Source organism: Arachis stenosperma, chromosome 9, assembly GCF_014773155.1.
Source record: "Arachis stenosperma cultivar V10309 chromosome 9, arast.V10309.gnm1.PFL2, whole genome shotgun sequence".
NCBI classification, from domain to species: domain Eukaryota; kingdom Viridiplantae; phylum Streptophyta; class Magnoliopsida; order Fabales; family Fabaceae; genus Arachis; species Arachis stenosperma.
This window is the reverse complement of record NC_080385.1, coordinates 15,323,821-15,341,374: the sequence shown is the minus strand read 5'-3', so window position 1 is coordinate 15,341,374 and position 17,554 is coordinate 15,323,821. Positions and strand designations below refer to the sequence as shown.

Sequence of the window (17,554 nt, the reverse complement as noted above, 5' to 3'; positions counted from 1 at the left end):
ATGATATCTGATTTCATCATGAGAATTTGAGAGATGTACCTAGTTGTTATATATTGCTCACATCAACTATTCAATGCCTTGAAATTGGGGTGGAAATTACATGAGAATCTCAACTAGTTTTGCAATGACTTGGAAATGTTTTCAAAAAGTTTTTAAACAAATAAATAAACTTGATGTCATAAGAACTACTTGGAACCAATTGAGAATACTTGCTTTCACTGAAGGAGATGGAAAAAAATGGCATTGTCCTTCTATGTTTTGACTTTTGACTACTTCAATTCGTTATTATATTATGCTATTTTATTTTATTTTAATTTATTGGGTAGACTGGTCATTTTCTTCGGTTTCATGGTAGACTAGTCTAGTATTTAACGCATGTAGGTGTTAGCTTGTTAGAAGGAACAAATAAATAAGAATTATTTTTTGGGGGGAAAATGACTTAATACTCAAAACACCAAGTCATTAGTTTGATCGTCCATGGTTGCCTGGTTGGTAGAGGTCGTGAGTAGTTGCCATAAGAAAATATAACGCATGTATTCAAGTAGGGAATTTATTCAATGAAAATTATGAAATATTCAAACTTGGGAGATGATGAACGCATTTGATATCTTTAAGATGAGATAACTCATTTGTGAGTAAATATTTATTTTGAGGTGGAAGTTCACTTATAGTTATTGTTCTAGATCTAGTATTTAGGGCTCTAGACAGTTTAACGATGATCCGATTTCTGAATCCAAATTGTCTCTACGACCCAAACAGGCCAGAAAATCAGGAATCACTAACTAACATTCAAACTCGAATACTTTTCTTATCTTGACTAATAAGATAAGATAAGATAACAAAACAAACTATATAAAGGGAGCTACTCAGGTACGTTACACACACCTTTATCTTGTATTTCTTAGACTCATTCTGACTTGAGCATCGGAGTGTCTTTGCAGGTACCAACTCCCAGCGCACCAGAGGTCTGATCACGGCATCACCAAAATCTGCGAGTCCCCGATCCATCCCTCGCCCATCCCAGCAAAGTCCTGTATATTGACGCCGTCTATGGAGACTTGTGAAACCTTGGCAGCATAACGAACGAATAGGAAGAGTGGTTCTCAAACCACCACCACGAACCAAACCCACCAGCACATGAACCACGGAATGACAACTATCCCAGCGCTAGCCCACGAGAGAATAACCAGCGTCGTTGACGAGCAACCAACTTGTAGCAAGCAACAACCACAAAGAGACGACCGCCGATTTGGCGAGGTCAGAGCAATCGACGACCTTGGAGAACAAGCGAATTGAATCATTCAAGAGTTACACAAGCGAGTGTAAATCCTAGAAGGCTGGGTCACCTCAAAAGTGTGAAAATTAGTAAAGCTAATTTTAGAAAATAAATAAATAAATAAATAACAACTAAATAAAATGAAAGGTAATAAACAATCTTATTTTATAACCTTAGAATTATAATGGTTGAAAAAGAGAAGAATTATATACATCTAATTAACGGATGGTTCATATTGAAGAGACTCGCCTATAAATTGAATTTTTCTTTAATTCATTTCAATCAGGTCATCTAGATAGAATAACATAATATTTCTTTAAGTAGTTTTCTCCTATATTTGTAGAGAAGTGTGTTTTCCTTTTGTCAAGAGAGAGTGTTATTGTAGTCTCCTTGTGATAGAGAGAAGTTGTAATTCTCAAAGAAAGTTATTTAATTTCTTCCATATTTTATACAAATTTCTAATTTTTTCACCTCTATATTTTGCTGTGTCATTTCTCTGATACCTAACAGTGGTATCAGAGCCAAAGGTTGCTGATTAATATTTTTTTCTGCTGCAAATTACCGTCTAAAAAAATGGCAGCAAAGTATGAAGTTCCAAAATTCAGTAGGAGTAATTTTTTTCGTATGGAAATTGAAGATAGAAGCGATTATGAGAAAAGACAATTGCGTGACAGCAATTGAAGGTAGACCCACTGGAATTACAGATGAAAATGCAAGGAGATGGACAACAATGCTGTTGCAAACTTACACTTGGCACTAGCTGACTCAGTTTTATCAAGTGTAGCAGAGATAAAGACAGCAAAAAAAAAATTGGAATGTTCTCACACCAAATTATATGAAGTCAAGTCACTTCACAATAAGATATTCTTGAAAAGAAACTTTATACTCTTCGAATGAGTGAGTCCACATTGGCAACGGATCACATCAACAACCTAAATACTCTATTTTTTCAACTTTCATCGTTGGAATATACCATAGCAGAAAACGAACGTGCAGAACTCTTACTTCAAAATCTACCAGATTCATATGATCGGTTTATCATTAACTTAACTAATAATGTTTTGACTGATTATCTTTCTTTTGATGGCATGACTGCTGCGGTTCTTGAAGAAGAATCTAGGTGCAAGAATAAGGAAGATAGACTAGCGAGCTCAAAACAAGCAGAAGCTTTGTTGATGACAAGGGGGAGATCAATGGAGCGTGGTTCCAGTGGAAGTCAAAGTAGACCAAAGTGACAAAGTAAAAAGCAGGTCAAATGCTACACTTGTGGAAAGAGAGGGCACTTCAAGAAAGATTGTGGGAATAAGAAGAGCATATAGAAGGTTACAGAAGGATCAAGTTCTCAAGGATGTGTTCCGAGTATCTTTGATGATGGAGAAATTCTGTATGGCGAAGCAACAATTGGTTCTAAAGGCAGCAAACAACTCACTGATGTTTGGATTGTTGATTCAGGAGTAACCTGACACATGACTCCTCATCGTGATTGGTTTTGTACATATGAACCTGTCTTGGAAAGATCGGTGTTTATGGAAAATGATCATGCCTTAGAAATTGTTAGAATGGGTACTATCAAAATAAAAATGTTTGATGGGTCTATTCGTTCACTTCAAGGGGTAAGACACGTGAAAGGTTTGAAGAAGAATTTGTTGTCGATTGGGTAATTGGATGAACTTGGTTGCAAGACCCATATTGAAGGTGGGATCTTGAAAGTTGTTAAAGGAGCTCTTGTGGTAATAAAAGCAGAAAAGATTGCAGCAAATTTATACATGCTTGTGGGAGATACTTTGCAAGAGGCAGAGGCATTAGTTGCTTTAGCAAGCCAAGAAGAAATGACGATGACATGACATCACAAATTGGGCCACGTGTCAGAACGAGGCTTGAAGATTCTTGTAGAACGTAATCTCATTCCCGGACTCAAATCGGTAAACTTACCGTTTTGTAAGCACTGCGTTACAAGCAAGCAACATAGATTGACGTTTGGTAGATCAACTGCTCGAAGAAAGCACATATCGGAGTTGATTCACTCTGATGTATGGGAATCACCAGAGATGTCCTAGGAGGAGCAAAATATCTTATATCATTTATTGATGATTAATCTAGGAGACTATGGGTGTACCCGATCAAGAAGAAATCAGACGTGTTCTCGATGTTTAAAGAGTTCAAAGCAAAGTTAGAACTTGAATCTGAAAAGGATATCAAGTGTTTAAGGACAGATAATGGAGGAAAATATGTCGATGGTGATTTTCTAACATTTTGCAAGCAAGCAGGTATTCAACGGCAATTCACAATGGCATATACGCCTTAGCAAAATGGTGTAGGAGAACGAATGAATAAGACTTTTCTAAAAAGAGCACGAGCTATGTTGCAAACTGCAGGTTTAGCCAAGTCTTTTTGGGCAGAAGCTGTTAATTAAAAATGCCTGTTATGTGATAAATCGATCACCATCAACTGCAATTGAGTTGAAGACACCAATGGAGATGTGGCAAGGTAAGCCACCTAATTATTCTTCTTTACATATATTTGGTTGTCCTGTGTACGTGATGTACAATTCCCAGGAATGAACAAAGTTGGACCCAAAGTCTAGAAAATGTATATTCTTGGGTTATGCTGACGGAGTTAAGGGGTATCGCCTGTGGGATCCCACTGCCCGCAAGGTAGTTGTCAGTAGAGATGTGATATTTGCAGAAGATGAATTACAAAAAGAATAAAAAAATGGCAGCACTGTTAAACAGATAATCACTGTTCAAATATATGAAAAATGCAGAGAATGTGATCTTTCTGAAGCAGAACCACAGTACGAAGAACAAAAAGCAGAGGCCAATGACATAGAAGTTCGTCGATCCACTCGACAAAGAAGAACACCATCATGGCACTCAAATTATGTTTTGACAAACCATGATGCATATTGTCTTCTGACAAAAGATGGAGAACCAACAACTTTTATGGAGGCTATGCGCAATCCAGATGCTTCTATGTGGATGACAGCAATGCAAAAAGAAATAGAGGCATTACATAGGAACCATACTTGAAAACTTGTTGAACTTCTAGCAGGTCGTAAAGCCATTGGTAACAAATGGGTTTACAAGATCAAACGAGATAGTAATGATTAGGTGGAACGATATGGTGCAAGATTGGTTGTTGTCAAGGGATATGCTCAGAAAGAAAGTGTTGACTTCAATGAAATATTTTCTCCAGTGGTGAGACTAACTACTATTAGAGTAGTTTTGGCTATGTGTGCTGTATTTGATTTATATCTAGAGCAATTAGATGTAAAGACTGCTTTTTTCATGGAGAACTTGAAGAAGAGATATATATGCTCCAACCAAAAGGTTTTGAAGAATGAGAAAACGAAAACTTGGTTTGCAGGTTAACTAAATCTCTTTATAGTCTGAAGCAGGCACCAAGGTGCTGGTACAAGAGATTTGATTCTTTCATTATTAGCCTTGGATACAACAGACTTAGATCAGATCATTGTACCTGTTACAAGAGGTCTGGTGATAATGATTTCATCATTCTGCTATTGTATGTGGATGACATGTTGGTGGTAGGTTCCAACAAAAATTAAATCCAAGAATTGAAGGCACAGTTGGTTAGGGAGTTTGATATGAAAGACTTGGGACCAGCAAACATGATTTTAAGGATGCAAATTCACCGAGACAAAAAAGATAGGAAGATTTGGCTATCGCAAAAGAATTATTTGAAGAAGATCTTGCAACACTTCAATATGCAAGAATGTAAGCCAATTTTAACCCCACTTTCTATGAATTTTAAATTATCCTCAAGTATGTGCCCTAGTAGTGAAGCAGAGAGGATAGAAATGTCTCAAGTACCGTATGCATCAACGGTGGGAAGCCTTACGTATGCCATGATCTGTACAAGACCAGATATTGCTCAAGCAGTTGCAGTGGTAAGTCGATTTATGCCACATCCTGTTAAAGAGCATTGGAATGTTGTTAAGAGGATCCTAAGATACATCAAAGGGACCTCGAATGTTGCATTATGTTTTGGAGGATCGGAATTCATTGTCAACGGATATGTCGACTCAGACTTTGCAGGTGATCTTGATAAACGAAAATCTATTACAGACTATGTGTTTACACTTGCAGGAGGAGCTGTGAGCTAGCTATCTAAATTACAGACTGTTGTAGCTTTATCTACTATAGAAGATGAATATATGAAAGCTACACATGCATACAAGGAAGCTATTTGGATCCAAAGGTTGATAGAAGAACTCAGGCACAAACAACAGAAGATTTCTGTGTATTGTGACAGTCAGAATGCCTTGCACATTGCAAGGAATCCTACCTTTCATTCAAGAACAAAACACATTGGAGTACAATATCACTTTGTTCGGGAAGTAGTAGAAGAAAGAAGTGTTCATATGCAGAAGATTCACACTAAAGATAACCTAGCAAATTCCATGACAAAACCAATCAACACAGAAAAGTTTGAATGGTGTAGATCCTCATACGGCCTATGGAATACATGAGCAACATGAATTTTGAAAAGTTATCAAAATTATCTTTTAGTGAGAGATTGTGAAAATTAGTAAAGCTAATTTTAGAAAATAACTAAATAAATAATAACTATATAAAATGAAAGGTAATAAACAATCTTATTTTATAACCTTAGAATTTTAATGATTGAAAAAGAAAAGAATTATATACCTCTAATTGACAGATGGTTCATATTGAAGAGACTCACCTATAAATAAGTTTTTTTTAATTTATTTCAATCAAGTCATCTAGATAGAATAACATAATATTTCTTTGAGTAATTTTCTCCTATATATGTAGAGAGAAGTGTGTTTTCCTTTTATCGAGAAAGGGTGTTATTGTAGTCTTCTTATGATAGAGAAAAATTGTAATTTTCAAAAAAAATTATTCAATTGTTTTCATATTTTATACAAATTTTTAATTTTTTTTATCTCTATATTTTACCGTATCATTTATCTGGTTCCTAACAAAAAAAACGGTACCAACCAAAATGCATAAGCGCAAGAACCTAAATATCTTATTATTATAAATAAAATAAATGAAGAAAAAAATCTTTATTTTTCAATTTCAATAAAATATTTTCTACTCGTCAGTGTACACAATTGATGCTGTCAAAATAGGTAGCAGAATTCTTGGTACAAGATAAAGAAATCCGTTGATAAATAAATTTCAATTTTTTTATTAGTAGTTGTAACTTGTATCAGTGTGTTCTCTATTACGTGACTTAGTCTTATTGCCTAAAAAATGCTCCTACCTTGATGGGTATGTAACCAGGACTGATCCAGGAATCTAAAGAGTGGAGGGGCAAAACTTAAAATCTTGTATAATTAAATATAATGTTATATATTTAATAATAGATATAATTATAATTAATTTTTTAATTAAAAAAATTAATAAATACTTGTCAAATAAAAGGATTATCTCCGTTTCTATAATTTTTTATAATTTTTTATGGTTTTACATCTAATAAAATATAAAATTATAAATTTTTAAATAATTTGTTAATTAATTTACTTTATTAAGTATTTATATGACAGTAAGTTATTTTTATGTTTTATATCATTAAAAAATATGTTTAATTATTTTGTTAGTTCTTATAGTTTCGTAAAATTTTTAATTAAGTCTCTGTACTTTTTTTTCCTTTTAATTGAGTCCTGGCACCAAATTTTTTTTTAATTGAGTCCCTACACTTTTTTTTCTCTTTTATTTGGGTCCCTATACCAATTTTTTTTAGTTAGATCCCTATAAAATTAAGCCAATTACTGTCAAGAGGGACCTAATTGAAAAAAAATTGGTGCAGAGACCTAATTAAAAGGAAAAAAAGTATAAGAACTTAATTGAAAATTTCACAAAACTTTAAGGACCAACAGAGTAATTAAACCTAAAAAATATAACATAAAATAATATAAATTAATTACACTAATAATTTTATTACGTAAATTTAAAATATATTAAAGTATTTTTATATAATAATAGAGGTAAGAATTAATTAAAAATAACAAAAAAAAACAACTAAATAAAATTAAAAAAATAATATTATCATAAATAATATTAAAATATTTTTATATAATTATAAATGTTAAATAAAAAATACATAAAGAATAATAACTCTTTTTATTATTACTATACTACTAAATTTTATTTTATATAATACATCTATTATAATAATATATGAGCTTTTAAAATTTATTGGGTCAAGGTCATACTTGCCCCTTGAGTCCGTTGAGTCCGTCCCTGTATGGAACCGTAGTTATCAATTAACAACAAGCATGCTTCCACAAACTATTAAAGTAATTCCACCAAAAAACGGTCCAAATAAAAGATAAAAATTTCCGTTTAAGAAATTTAAAAGAGAAATTATTAGTTACACGATTCTTGAGATATATTTTAGGCTATTTTTATGTAAAAGATATGGCAATTATACATGATGATAGCTGGATGTTTTTTCTAATGGCAATTTCAAAGGATGGGATATATAGCTCGTTTTTAAAAGATAATATAAGAGATATCAATTCTATATAAATTGAAATTTGTGTTACATTTTGGACTCACACAGAAGAGTATTGAATGGGGTCCAAGATTTTACCCGGTCGAACTCTAAACACAAAGCTGACCAAAAAAAAAAAAAAAAACTCTAAACACAAAGCATCTTTTGTTGTACTTAGGCTTTTTATTTTTGTTTAATATAATTTAATTTGTGAGTCTAATTTGGTGATCTTTTGGATAGAATCGGTCCGATCTGAAATCATATTTTATAATTAAAATATATTTTATGATAAAATTATTAATAAAATGTTATGTTTTTATAGTTTAAAATATTTTATATTATACAGTGTTATTTTTATTTTAAAATAATTTATTTTGATATATGTATTCTATGATATATATTAAACTTATTAAAAAGTAAAATTTATTAATTTTTTATATTAAATTAATAAAATTGTATATCTTAATTATACGTCGATTTATTTTGAATTAATTTAAAATTAAATTTAAATTTTTAAATTAATTATTAAAATCGGATATGATCATCTAGCACACCATTCATCACCATCAATCTCAACTTCTAAGGTTACTCGTTGCCTTATAAGTTATAACAATTCACAATTCAATACTTCGATGAAACTTATTTATTCACAACCACATGTATGCCTTGGTTAATTGCTAGTATGGTCGGAGCTAAAAAGAGTTTGATGATGAAAGTCACCACTTGAGACTTTACTTCAAGGGTTTAATTTGGATGTGCCAATGAATGAACACATTGACATGAAAAGAAGGCTTTCGGGTTAACCCGATAAGTCAAAAATTAATTCGTTATAGATTTAAATTTTATTTAAGAGGTTATTAAATTACTGTATATACAAAATTAAATTTAAATTTTTTGATATTTACTTAAGCAGATAAATAAACTGATTATTTGACCAATTTAAATTAATTACAGTGTTATATATATTAGTAACATTTCAATAAATATTAATTATTCTCGTTTTTCACTTGAAAAAGAAAAGGACTGTTTTGTAGGTATCTCTTGTATTATATGTTTGTGGGAAAGATTTAACTAAAAAATTAATAAAATTATAAAACACTGAAATAAGGAGTTTAGTCACGAAAAAAATCGTAATTAAACTCCAACATAATGATAGCAACCGTACATTAATCACGAAAGAATATTTGTGACTAATTGAGGGGTTATATTTTCAATTTGTCATAATTTTAGAGTTATTAGCCACAGTTTTAAACAATGAGAGACCTTCAAAGAGTCACAATTTGTATATCATTGCCTACGCATAATGCCGTGGTTATATAAAAATAATCAAATAAAAAAGTATAATTCTACCACACTTCATCCGTAGCTAATTTGTACAAGCCAAGTTTTTCAGTCACATTTTTTTCCTGGCTAACGTCGAGTTATTTAATCACACTATTTTCGTGGTTAACTCACACTGTTTTTCACATATAATTCGTGGCTAATTTGTGCTGATTTGCTACGTTTTTTTCGTAGCTAATTTTTTTTAATAATGTGTTGCCTTTGTTTTAGTTTGACCGTGATTAATTGAACAATTTTATTAAACTAAAATTATATTTATATATATAACATTAATAACAAAAATCAAACTTTTTAAATATATAATATTTAACATTTTTCAATAATAATAATAATAATAATAATAAGGGTTAAGTACAATTTTGATTTTTAAGGTAGGGTTAAAAAATTTTTTTGTCTCTAACTTTTTTTTGTCTACAAAATGGTCCTAAATGTTTAACCTAGTTCTAAAATCGTCCTTTTTATCAAATTTTTAATTTTTATTTTAAAAATATCCTTAACTAAAAAAACACGGGTTAATGGAGAAGGGTATCAGCTAAAGGGGGTGGGGTTTTGGTTCAGGGAAGAAGAGGGAAAAAAGAAGGGGAAGGGCCACCGGCGCAGCTCTTCGCCGATGGCACTCCTACTCCTAGTAGTTCGGTCCTTGCAGCCGGATTTCACTGCGAGGGTGGACGTCACGCGCCGCGAGCCATTTCTACTCGTCTTCCTTGCCCTCGCTGACATCGTCGCCTTGCCCTCACCGTCATCATTGCCTCGCCGTCACCTTCGTCTCGCCACCTCCTCCTTGCATTCGCCCTCGTCTCGCCGCACCTCCTCTTTGCCGTCACACCTCGTCTCGTCGTTTGTTTTGGTAATTATATTTATGAAATTTTGGTTCTTGTAATTGAAGATGGATTTGGGGATTTCTGATTATTGTAATTGCATCTGGGTTTTGTTAATGAAAGAGGAAGAATTTCAATTCTGAGTTTTGTTAATAATTTTGAGTTTTGACGATGATGATAATGATGATGATTTTCTTGTTTTTCTGAGTTCTGAGTTCTGGGTTCTGAGTTTTGATGATAATGACGATGATGATGATGATTTTCTGAGTTCTAAATGGGGTGATGCAGATGGTAATGGAGTGGTAGTGGGTGGGGGTGGTGGTGGGTTCTGAGTTCTGATGTTTCTTCTTATGATTCCATTATTCATTGTTGTTGTTCTTCTTCTTATGTTTCTTCTAATGATTCCATTGTCCATTGTTCTTCTGATGATGATGCTGATGACCATGATGATGGTGGTGGTGGTGGTGGTGGTGTGTTCTGGTTCAGCTTCAGCTTCTGTTCTGCTTCTGATTGATTTTGGGGAAGAAGGAAGAAGGATATTTTCATCCGAAGAACAATTTTAAAATTAAGTTAAGCCTTCGGTATCTTTTTCTAGGCAAAAAAAGGTCGGAGACGAAAAAAATTTCCAGCCCCTACCTTACGAACCAAAATCGTACTTAAACCTAATAATAATAATAATAATAATAATAATAATAATAATAATAATAATAATAAGAAATTTTATCATAAATTAAAAAATTTTAACATATAGAAGTAAATATATTTAAATATATATATTTAAAATTTTAACTATTACTTATTAAATACACCAATTAAATGTCTGATATATCACTAGATAGACTAGACACTTCATCACCATATTTTGATAACAAAAATTTGTGCAGAGCTGCCAACTGAATTTAAGTTTCTTCATATTCATAACTTTTTTTTTAAAGTTTCAACCTACTTCTCTAAATTTATTACATGTTGTTGAGATACGTTGCTGGAGACTCTCCACCGATTGCAAACTCAAAAATACGTTTATACTTACCAAAACTTACCCGACATACAACACTACTAAAACCACGCACACGCACTACATTTTCAACATCAAAGACATTTTCAATTTACAGCATTGCTATACGGGCCATTACACCTAGAAATCGTACCAATAAGTTCGCACCATTATCTTGACCTTGTCCATGGCCATCAAGTTCCATCATAACTTTTTTATCCTTTTTCAAATGCCAAACTTAAATTGTCGTTATTTTGCGAGTTGTGATTTCTCCCATAGAAGGTTTATAATCGAGTACAAAATTGAATAAAAAAAATAAACCAAATATCATAACTCAAGAAATCACGTAAAAAATTTAAAATTGCATATATTTTTGACATTCACAAAGGTCATTATAATCTTTTTTAGTAGATGCAATTGGTTGAGACTAGGAGTGAAAACAGGTCAGGCCAGATTTTGCTCTTAACAGGCCTGCCATGTAGTTAATTGGCTTGAGTTTAACCTGTAACTTGCTATAGACTTTTTTTAAAGTACTAAATTTGGCCTGTTATTCAGTTTAGTCTGGTCTGAAGCCTGTTAAAAAGGCTGATAATTTTTTTTACAAAAATAAAAATATTATTAAAAAAATTATTTTTTTGATTAAAATATTTATATGTAATATGTCATATTTAATATTTATAAGAATTTTTAAAATTTTCAAATATTTAAAATATACAAAAATATTTGTAATAAAATATAATAAATTTAAAATATCTTCTAATTTATTAATAATAAAAAATTATTTATATATTTAATTATGTGTTAACAGGTTCAAGCAGGACTGACAGGTCAATAAGACTAATTAGTGAGTTTGGACCTGATCTATTAACATATTAAGACTTTTATAAGAGTTTGAGCTTTGCTTATTTGATAGCAGAGTCAGGTCAGGCCAGGCTAAACACAGGCCAGACTACAATCCTGGTAGGTCGCCTAGACTTTTTCCAATCGGAGTTGAGATTATTTCATCCAAACCTTTTACAAATTCTTTATTGTACCTCTCTTGAATTATTAAGTTTTTTATTTACGAAAAAATCTGCTAAAAAAAATCAACAAATAACATTAAAATGAAAAAAAAAAGTCGGTATTTTGAGTTTGAAAAATATTGTATCATATGATAGGGCTCATATAGTGTGATTAAAGAAAGTGCTTTAAGGTGCTGTAAAAAGTAGGAGTTGAAACACATGAATAGAATTGATGAAAAGTTATGTTGAACTTTTTCAGTAATTACTTTACCTTTCTACCAAAAGTTAGACACTTTAAAATTTTAAATCTTAAAAATTCAGTTTGGATATTGTTGTTTAGGTCGTCTTTTAACTTTTTTTTACCTTAAAAATATTTCTCGTTATTCTACTCTTTATTATTTACTAAATATATTTTAAATTAATTTCTTTTTAATACAATAGTTATTTTTTTTAATGTTTAAATACGATTAAAATTTTAAATTTAAATTTTGATTCTGTATTATTTTTATCTTTAATTTTGATTCGAAGTTTATACTCTTTTAACTCTGTCTACTCTTCTTATTTCACATTGACGTGCCATGACTTTTCTGTCTTAAATAAATTTATTTTTTAAAATAATATGTATCTTTGTAAATGCTGTACTCTTATTATATGCATAATTATTCTTTTAAAAAAAATTATTTACTACTATCACCATAATAAGTAATAACAAATTTATTTGTGCTCCATCAATCTATTTTTATTACCGAGTAATGGAGGAAAGCTTTTAAAAGCAATAAGCAACAAGATACTTTTGTCCTTTATTGATACTAGTAAGAGTAATACACTAATACGGTAATACCACTACAATTTATTTCCCAAGTGACCTCATTATTCTCCTACACCCCTTATCTTCTTACAAGACTACAATTGTAACAAGAGGCAAATATCTAACTTCATATGCCTAACACATATACTTGAACATTCAGAAATATTCATAGTCACCTTTTCTGTGATACATAATTGTGTCCAATTATTTCTCTGCTTCCCATACATGTATTCAAAGGCCTTCATATAGCTCCAAAGGAAGACGAGGTTTGAGAACAATATCAAGGGCATGTTTCTTAGGCAAGGCCACACCTAACCCTTCACTCATATCAACTTCAGCACCACTCTTTGTTGACATATCAAAACCCTGAATCAACCTCGCCAATGTCAGATGCACAACTTGCATTCCAAACGTCATGCCAGGGCACGACCTTCTTCCGGAGCTGAACGGTATAAACTCGAAGTCCTGACCACGAAAATCGATCCCCGAACAAGCGTTGAGGAACCTCTCAGGCTCAAAAGCATCAGGATTAGACCATGTTTTGGGATCCCTATGGAGCTTCCATAGATTGATGAACAAGCGAGTGCCCTTTGAGACATAGTAACCGTTGAGATAGCAGTCTTCTGTGGCTTCCCTGATTCCGGTTAAGGGTGCCGGTGGGTAGAGGCGAAGAGTCTCTTTGACAATGGCTTGGAGGTATTTGAGGTCTTTGATATCCGATTCTTGGACCCATTTGTGTTTTCCAATGACGGTATCCAACTCTTGTTTGGCAGCTTTCATGGCGTTTGGGTGGTTTAAGAGCAAGGAAAGTGACCATGTTAATGTCATGGCTGTGCTTCCTGATCCAGTTAGGACAAGCATCTACGTATATACAACAAAATATTATTAATTTGTTATTGACATATACTATATATCATTGGGAAAATGATGACGTCACAATAAAAAAATGAAATTAGGAACTCGGGGTTACAATTTTATTAGGAAAATCCTATTCACTAGTTGGTTATGATGAGGACCACACAACATATATGTAAATTATGAAGGATATGGCTCTAAATGTGTGCTAGAGATATTTTCTGTTCCATCTCCCTAGCTACCCAACAAGGAGGGCAGCTAACCAGCAAATTTTATTCTGAATAGAATATAAATTTAAATTATCATAAAAAATATTTACAATTTAATAAAAAAATCTAAAAAAATATTTAAAATTATTAAAAACATATTTAAAATTAAAAATAATTAAAATATAAAAAAATATTTAAAAATTAAAAGAAAAAAATCTAAAATTAATAAAAAAATATCCAAAACAAATAAAAAGAACAAAAAAAGCGACATCCTTTTTCCTTGGTGGGGGCAACAAAACAGCAACGTGTAGCGGTCTCCTCAGTGGCGTGATGCACAATCTCTTTTTAGCGTGATGCGCCAGGTGTTGTTTCAAATTTTAGAGAAAATGACAAATCAAAAATTTGTAGATATTTAAGTCTTTAAAAATTTAAAAATATATTTAAATTATTGACCTCTTCAAAATTTAGACATATTGATCATGAGTCTAATTTGTTTAATTTTAAAAATTTTTTCACGTATACATCTGTATTAACCAGGTCAGTACAATGGAAGTCATGTTTAACTTTTTCTTTGAGTCTGACAGATTCAAGTGAATATGAGTGTTCAATATGTTTGAATTTTAAAAATGTCAGAAATTTAAATATATTTTTAAATCCTCGAAAACTTAAATGTCTACGATCAAAATGTGAAGAATCTATTTGTCTTTTTCCCTAAATTTTAACCTTTTTTTTTTCTAATAGAGTGCACCACTAGTTAATCCTTCTACTTATTCATTTAATAAATAAATAAAAAGTAAACTAAGAGAAATATTGGTGCATATTAATACATTATTATAAATATACCCGATTATATTAGTCTTAATAATAATTAAGATGAAATTAACATACCATTGTTGTTGCTTTGAGAACTATGTCCCTCTTATGGCCATAAATCTCATCATTTTCTTCAAATGCTGAAATTAGTACATCCAAGAAATCATTCTCAGATTTATTACCATTCTCATCATCACCTCTTTTTCTCATATGATCATCCATCCACCTATGAAGAATAGAGTCCAATTCCTTAGCAGTTCTCTTCATAAAACCCACATACCCTTGAAAATCAAACCAACCAAGCCATGGAATCGCATCCGCTACAACAAAAACACCAAAAAGATAAGTAGCATCTCTAATCGCTTTCCTTAATCTCCATCCTTCACTATTTTCTTCCTTAATCGCTTCATCACTGAACCTTTTCCCTGCTATCATCTGCACATTAATGTTAAACGTCATGTGCTCTATTAAATCACTTATGGTTACACTAACTAACTTATTCGAGTTCCCGTGGCAGTTACAAAAACTGAACAAATCTTTGACAAGAGTGTAAATCTCTCTGTCTCTGATGTGTTTCAGCTTTTCAAGCCTGTAACTCGAGAGAAGCTCGAGCGTCGCGATTTTTCTGATCTCGCGCCAGTACTGTCCGTATGGCGCGAGACCAAAAATGGCATTGTCATAGCCAAGGAATCTGCCTCCGGCCGTGTCCGGCCGCGAGGCGAAGACTCTGTCTTTAGTTGTGAGGCATTCCTTGGCGAGCTCTGCGCTGCTCACCATGATTGTAGGGTGGCAGCCGAGCCGGAGAGCGAAGATTGAGCCGTATTTTTCAGCCATGGCTGAGAAGGTTCTAAAATAAGGGATTTTATCATTGAGAAGATGAAGGTGACCTATGATGGGTAAACCACCTGGTATTTCAGGAACTTTGGTTTTGATATTTCTTTTTTTGGATCCACTATTGTTATGTGATCTAATGGACCTTATGGTGAAGTATAAGATTAACAAAGCTAAAATTGCAGCAAAAGTTTGGACACAATAAGTAGTAGTATCCAAATCCATGCTGTGTCTCAAGGAGAGTATGTATAGCTCTACAATGCCAAGCACTTCTATTTATAATTAAGAATGAAAATTTGTTGCGAGATATCAACCTCTAATTTTGAACCGACATATGTTCCAAAAATAATAAAAATTAGTTTAAATTAGTCTAAAATTCTCTTATTTTATATTTATTAATTATTTTTAAAATAAATACATAATATTAAATATAATAAATATATAATTTTAAATTATTTTTTCTCTAGTATTACTATTTTGAATAATTAGAAGATAAAGTGAGTCTATTAAACTAATTATCTTTATCTTTTACATGCGAATTAATTAAGAAATGATTTTTTTTCAATTTTTTAAAATAATTATTTGATTTGTTTAGAAGTATGTTTTATGGTACCTATTAATTATAAATTGAATCAAGATTCTTTAAAATAAAAAATTAATAAAATAAAAAATTAATCAGTCTTAAATTAAAATAGTGGATACATATTCTAACTTCATAAAAGAGTAGTGCTCAAATACATCTCTTAGTACTCATATTTAATCAATTTAGACAAAAAAATTTGTAGACACCTTAAAAAAATCCTTGATTAGATACTATGGCTACTTTTAGTTGGAAAGAAAGAAATAAAAAAATAAAAATAAAAAAAATAAAAAATTTTGAATAAATTTTTATTTTTCATAGATATTTGGATAAAAAAATAAAAAAATGTTATAAAAGGATCATTTTTTTTTTGCATTATAAAATATATTAAAAAAAGATAATATTAAAAGTAGAGAAATATAACAAATTTTTATTTTTTTAAATATTGAAAAAAAATTAGTAGGTTCATTAATTTTTTACACTATTTAACTTTTTTTTCTAATTTTTTTATTAAATAATAAAAAATAATTTTTTTTCCTCCTTTTTCTTTTTGTTGAGTTAGAGTTAATTTTGGAGACATTAATACGATGACAAACATTTATTATATTGAATTAAAAGCTCAAGTGTAGTTTATGTGTGTTAGTATTACAGCCCAATACTTCATATCTCAACCCACATCATGGAGAATAAAAATAAAACACTTTACAATGCTCAAAATAAAACATCAATCCTATTAGAATATAATTAGGATCAATTAGTATTATTTAGTATATTTGAATATTTATTATTACGATTCTCTTAATACCTATAAATATCCTTTTATATTATATCATTGCAGACAATTTGAATAGATAACTTGATTATACTCAATAATATACAAATTCTTAGCTTCCTCCAGTTTAGTCTCTTGTTTCTAACATGGTATCAGAGCCATGGTATCTTCCTTGAAGAGGATAGGTTGTTTTCCTTGCGGTGAAATAACCTAGTTTTTATACTTTTTTCTATGCCATTTTTCTTTACCTTTTATCACTTATTTGATGCTTTTTTCACCGACTAGCCTATTTTCTCTCTCTTGTATTTTTTCGAGTCGAATGATCAAACACCATTGTCATCCGCTATTTACCTATTCTCACGAAGAAATCATATAGTTTTTGCTCTCTTTCGACAGTTTCATTTGCGTTCTCTCGTGGCAGTTCCATCTGCGTTCTTTCGTGGCAATTCTGTTTGCATTCTCTCGTGGCAATTCCGTTTGTATTCTCTCGTGGCAGTTTCATCTGCGTTCTCTCAGTGGCAGTTTCATCTGCATTCTCTCGTGGCAGTCCTGTCTGCGTTTTCTCGTGACAGTTTCATCTACGTTTCGTCGTGATAGTTCTGTTTGCATTTCCTTGTGGCAGTTACGTCTGCGTTTCTTTCTGGCAGTTTCGTCGCTTCCTTTAGACAAGCGGCAGTTCCGTCTGCGCTTCCTTCAGACAAGCGGCAGTTCCATCTGCGCTTCTTTCCGGCAGTTTCGTCTGCATCCGTTTTATCAGTTTATGCAGTTTTTTT

At 31.6% G+C, this 17,554-nt stretch overlaps 1 protein-coding gene across 1 annotated transcript; it reads right to left on the bottom strand.

Annotated features, from left to right (window-relative positions):
- Nucleotides 1-12,677: 12,677 nt before the first annotated feature.
- On the bottom strand, nucleotides 12,678-15,691 carry LOC130948490 (dimethylnonatriene synthase-like). Its single transcript, XM_057877238.1, has 2 exons — nucleotides 14,674-15,691; nucleotides 12,678-13,582 (listed from the first exon to the last, which is right to left on the bottom strand). Exons 1-2 carry the CDS (start codon nucleotides 15,652-15,654, stop codon nucleotides 12,953-12,955), a joined length of 1,611 nt encoding a protein of 536 aa, XP_057733221.1. The 5' UTR covers nucleotides 15,655-15,691; the 3' UTR covers nucleotides 12,678-12,952.
- Between the last annotated feature and the right edge of the window lie 1,863 nt (nucleotides 15,692-17,554).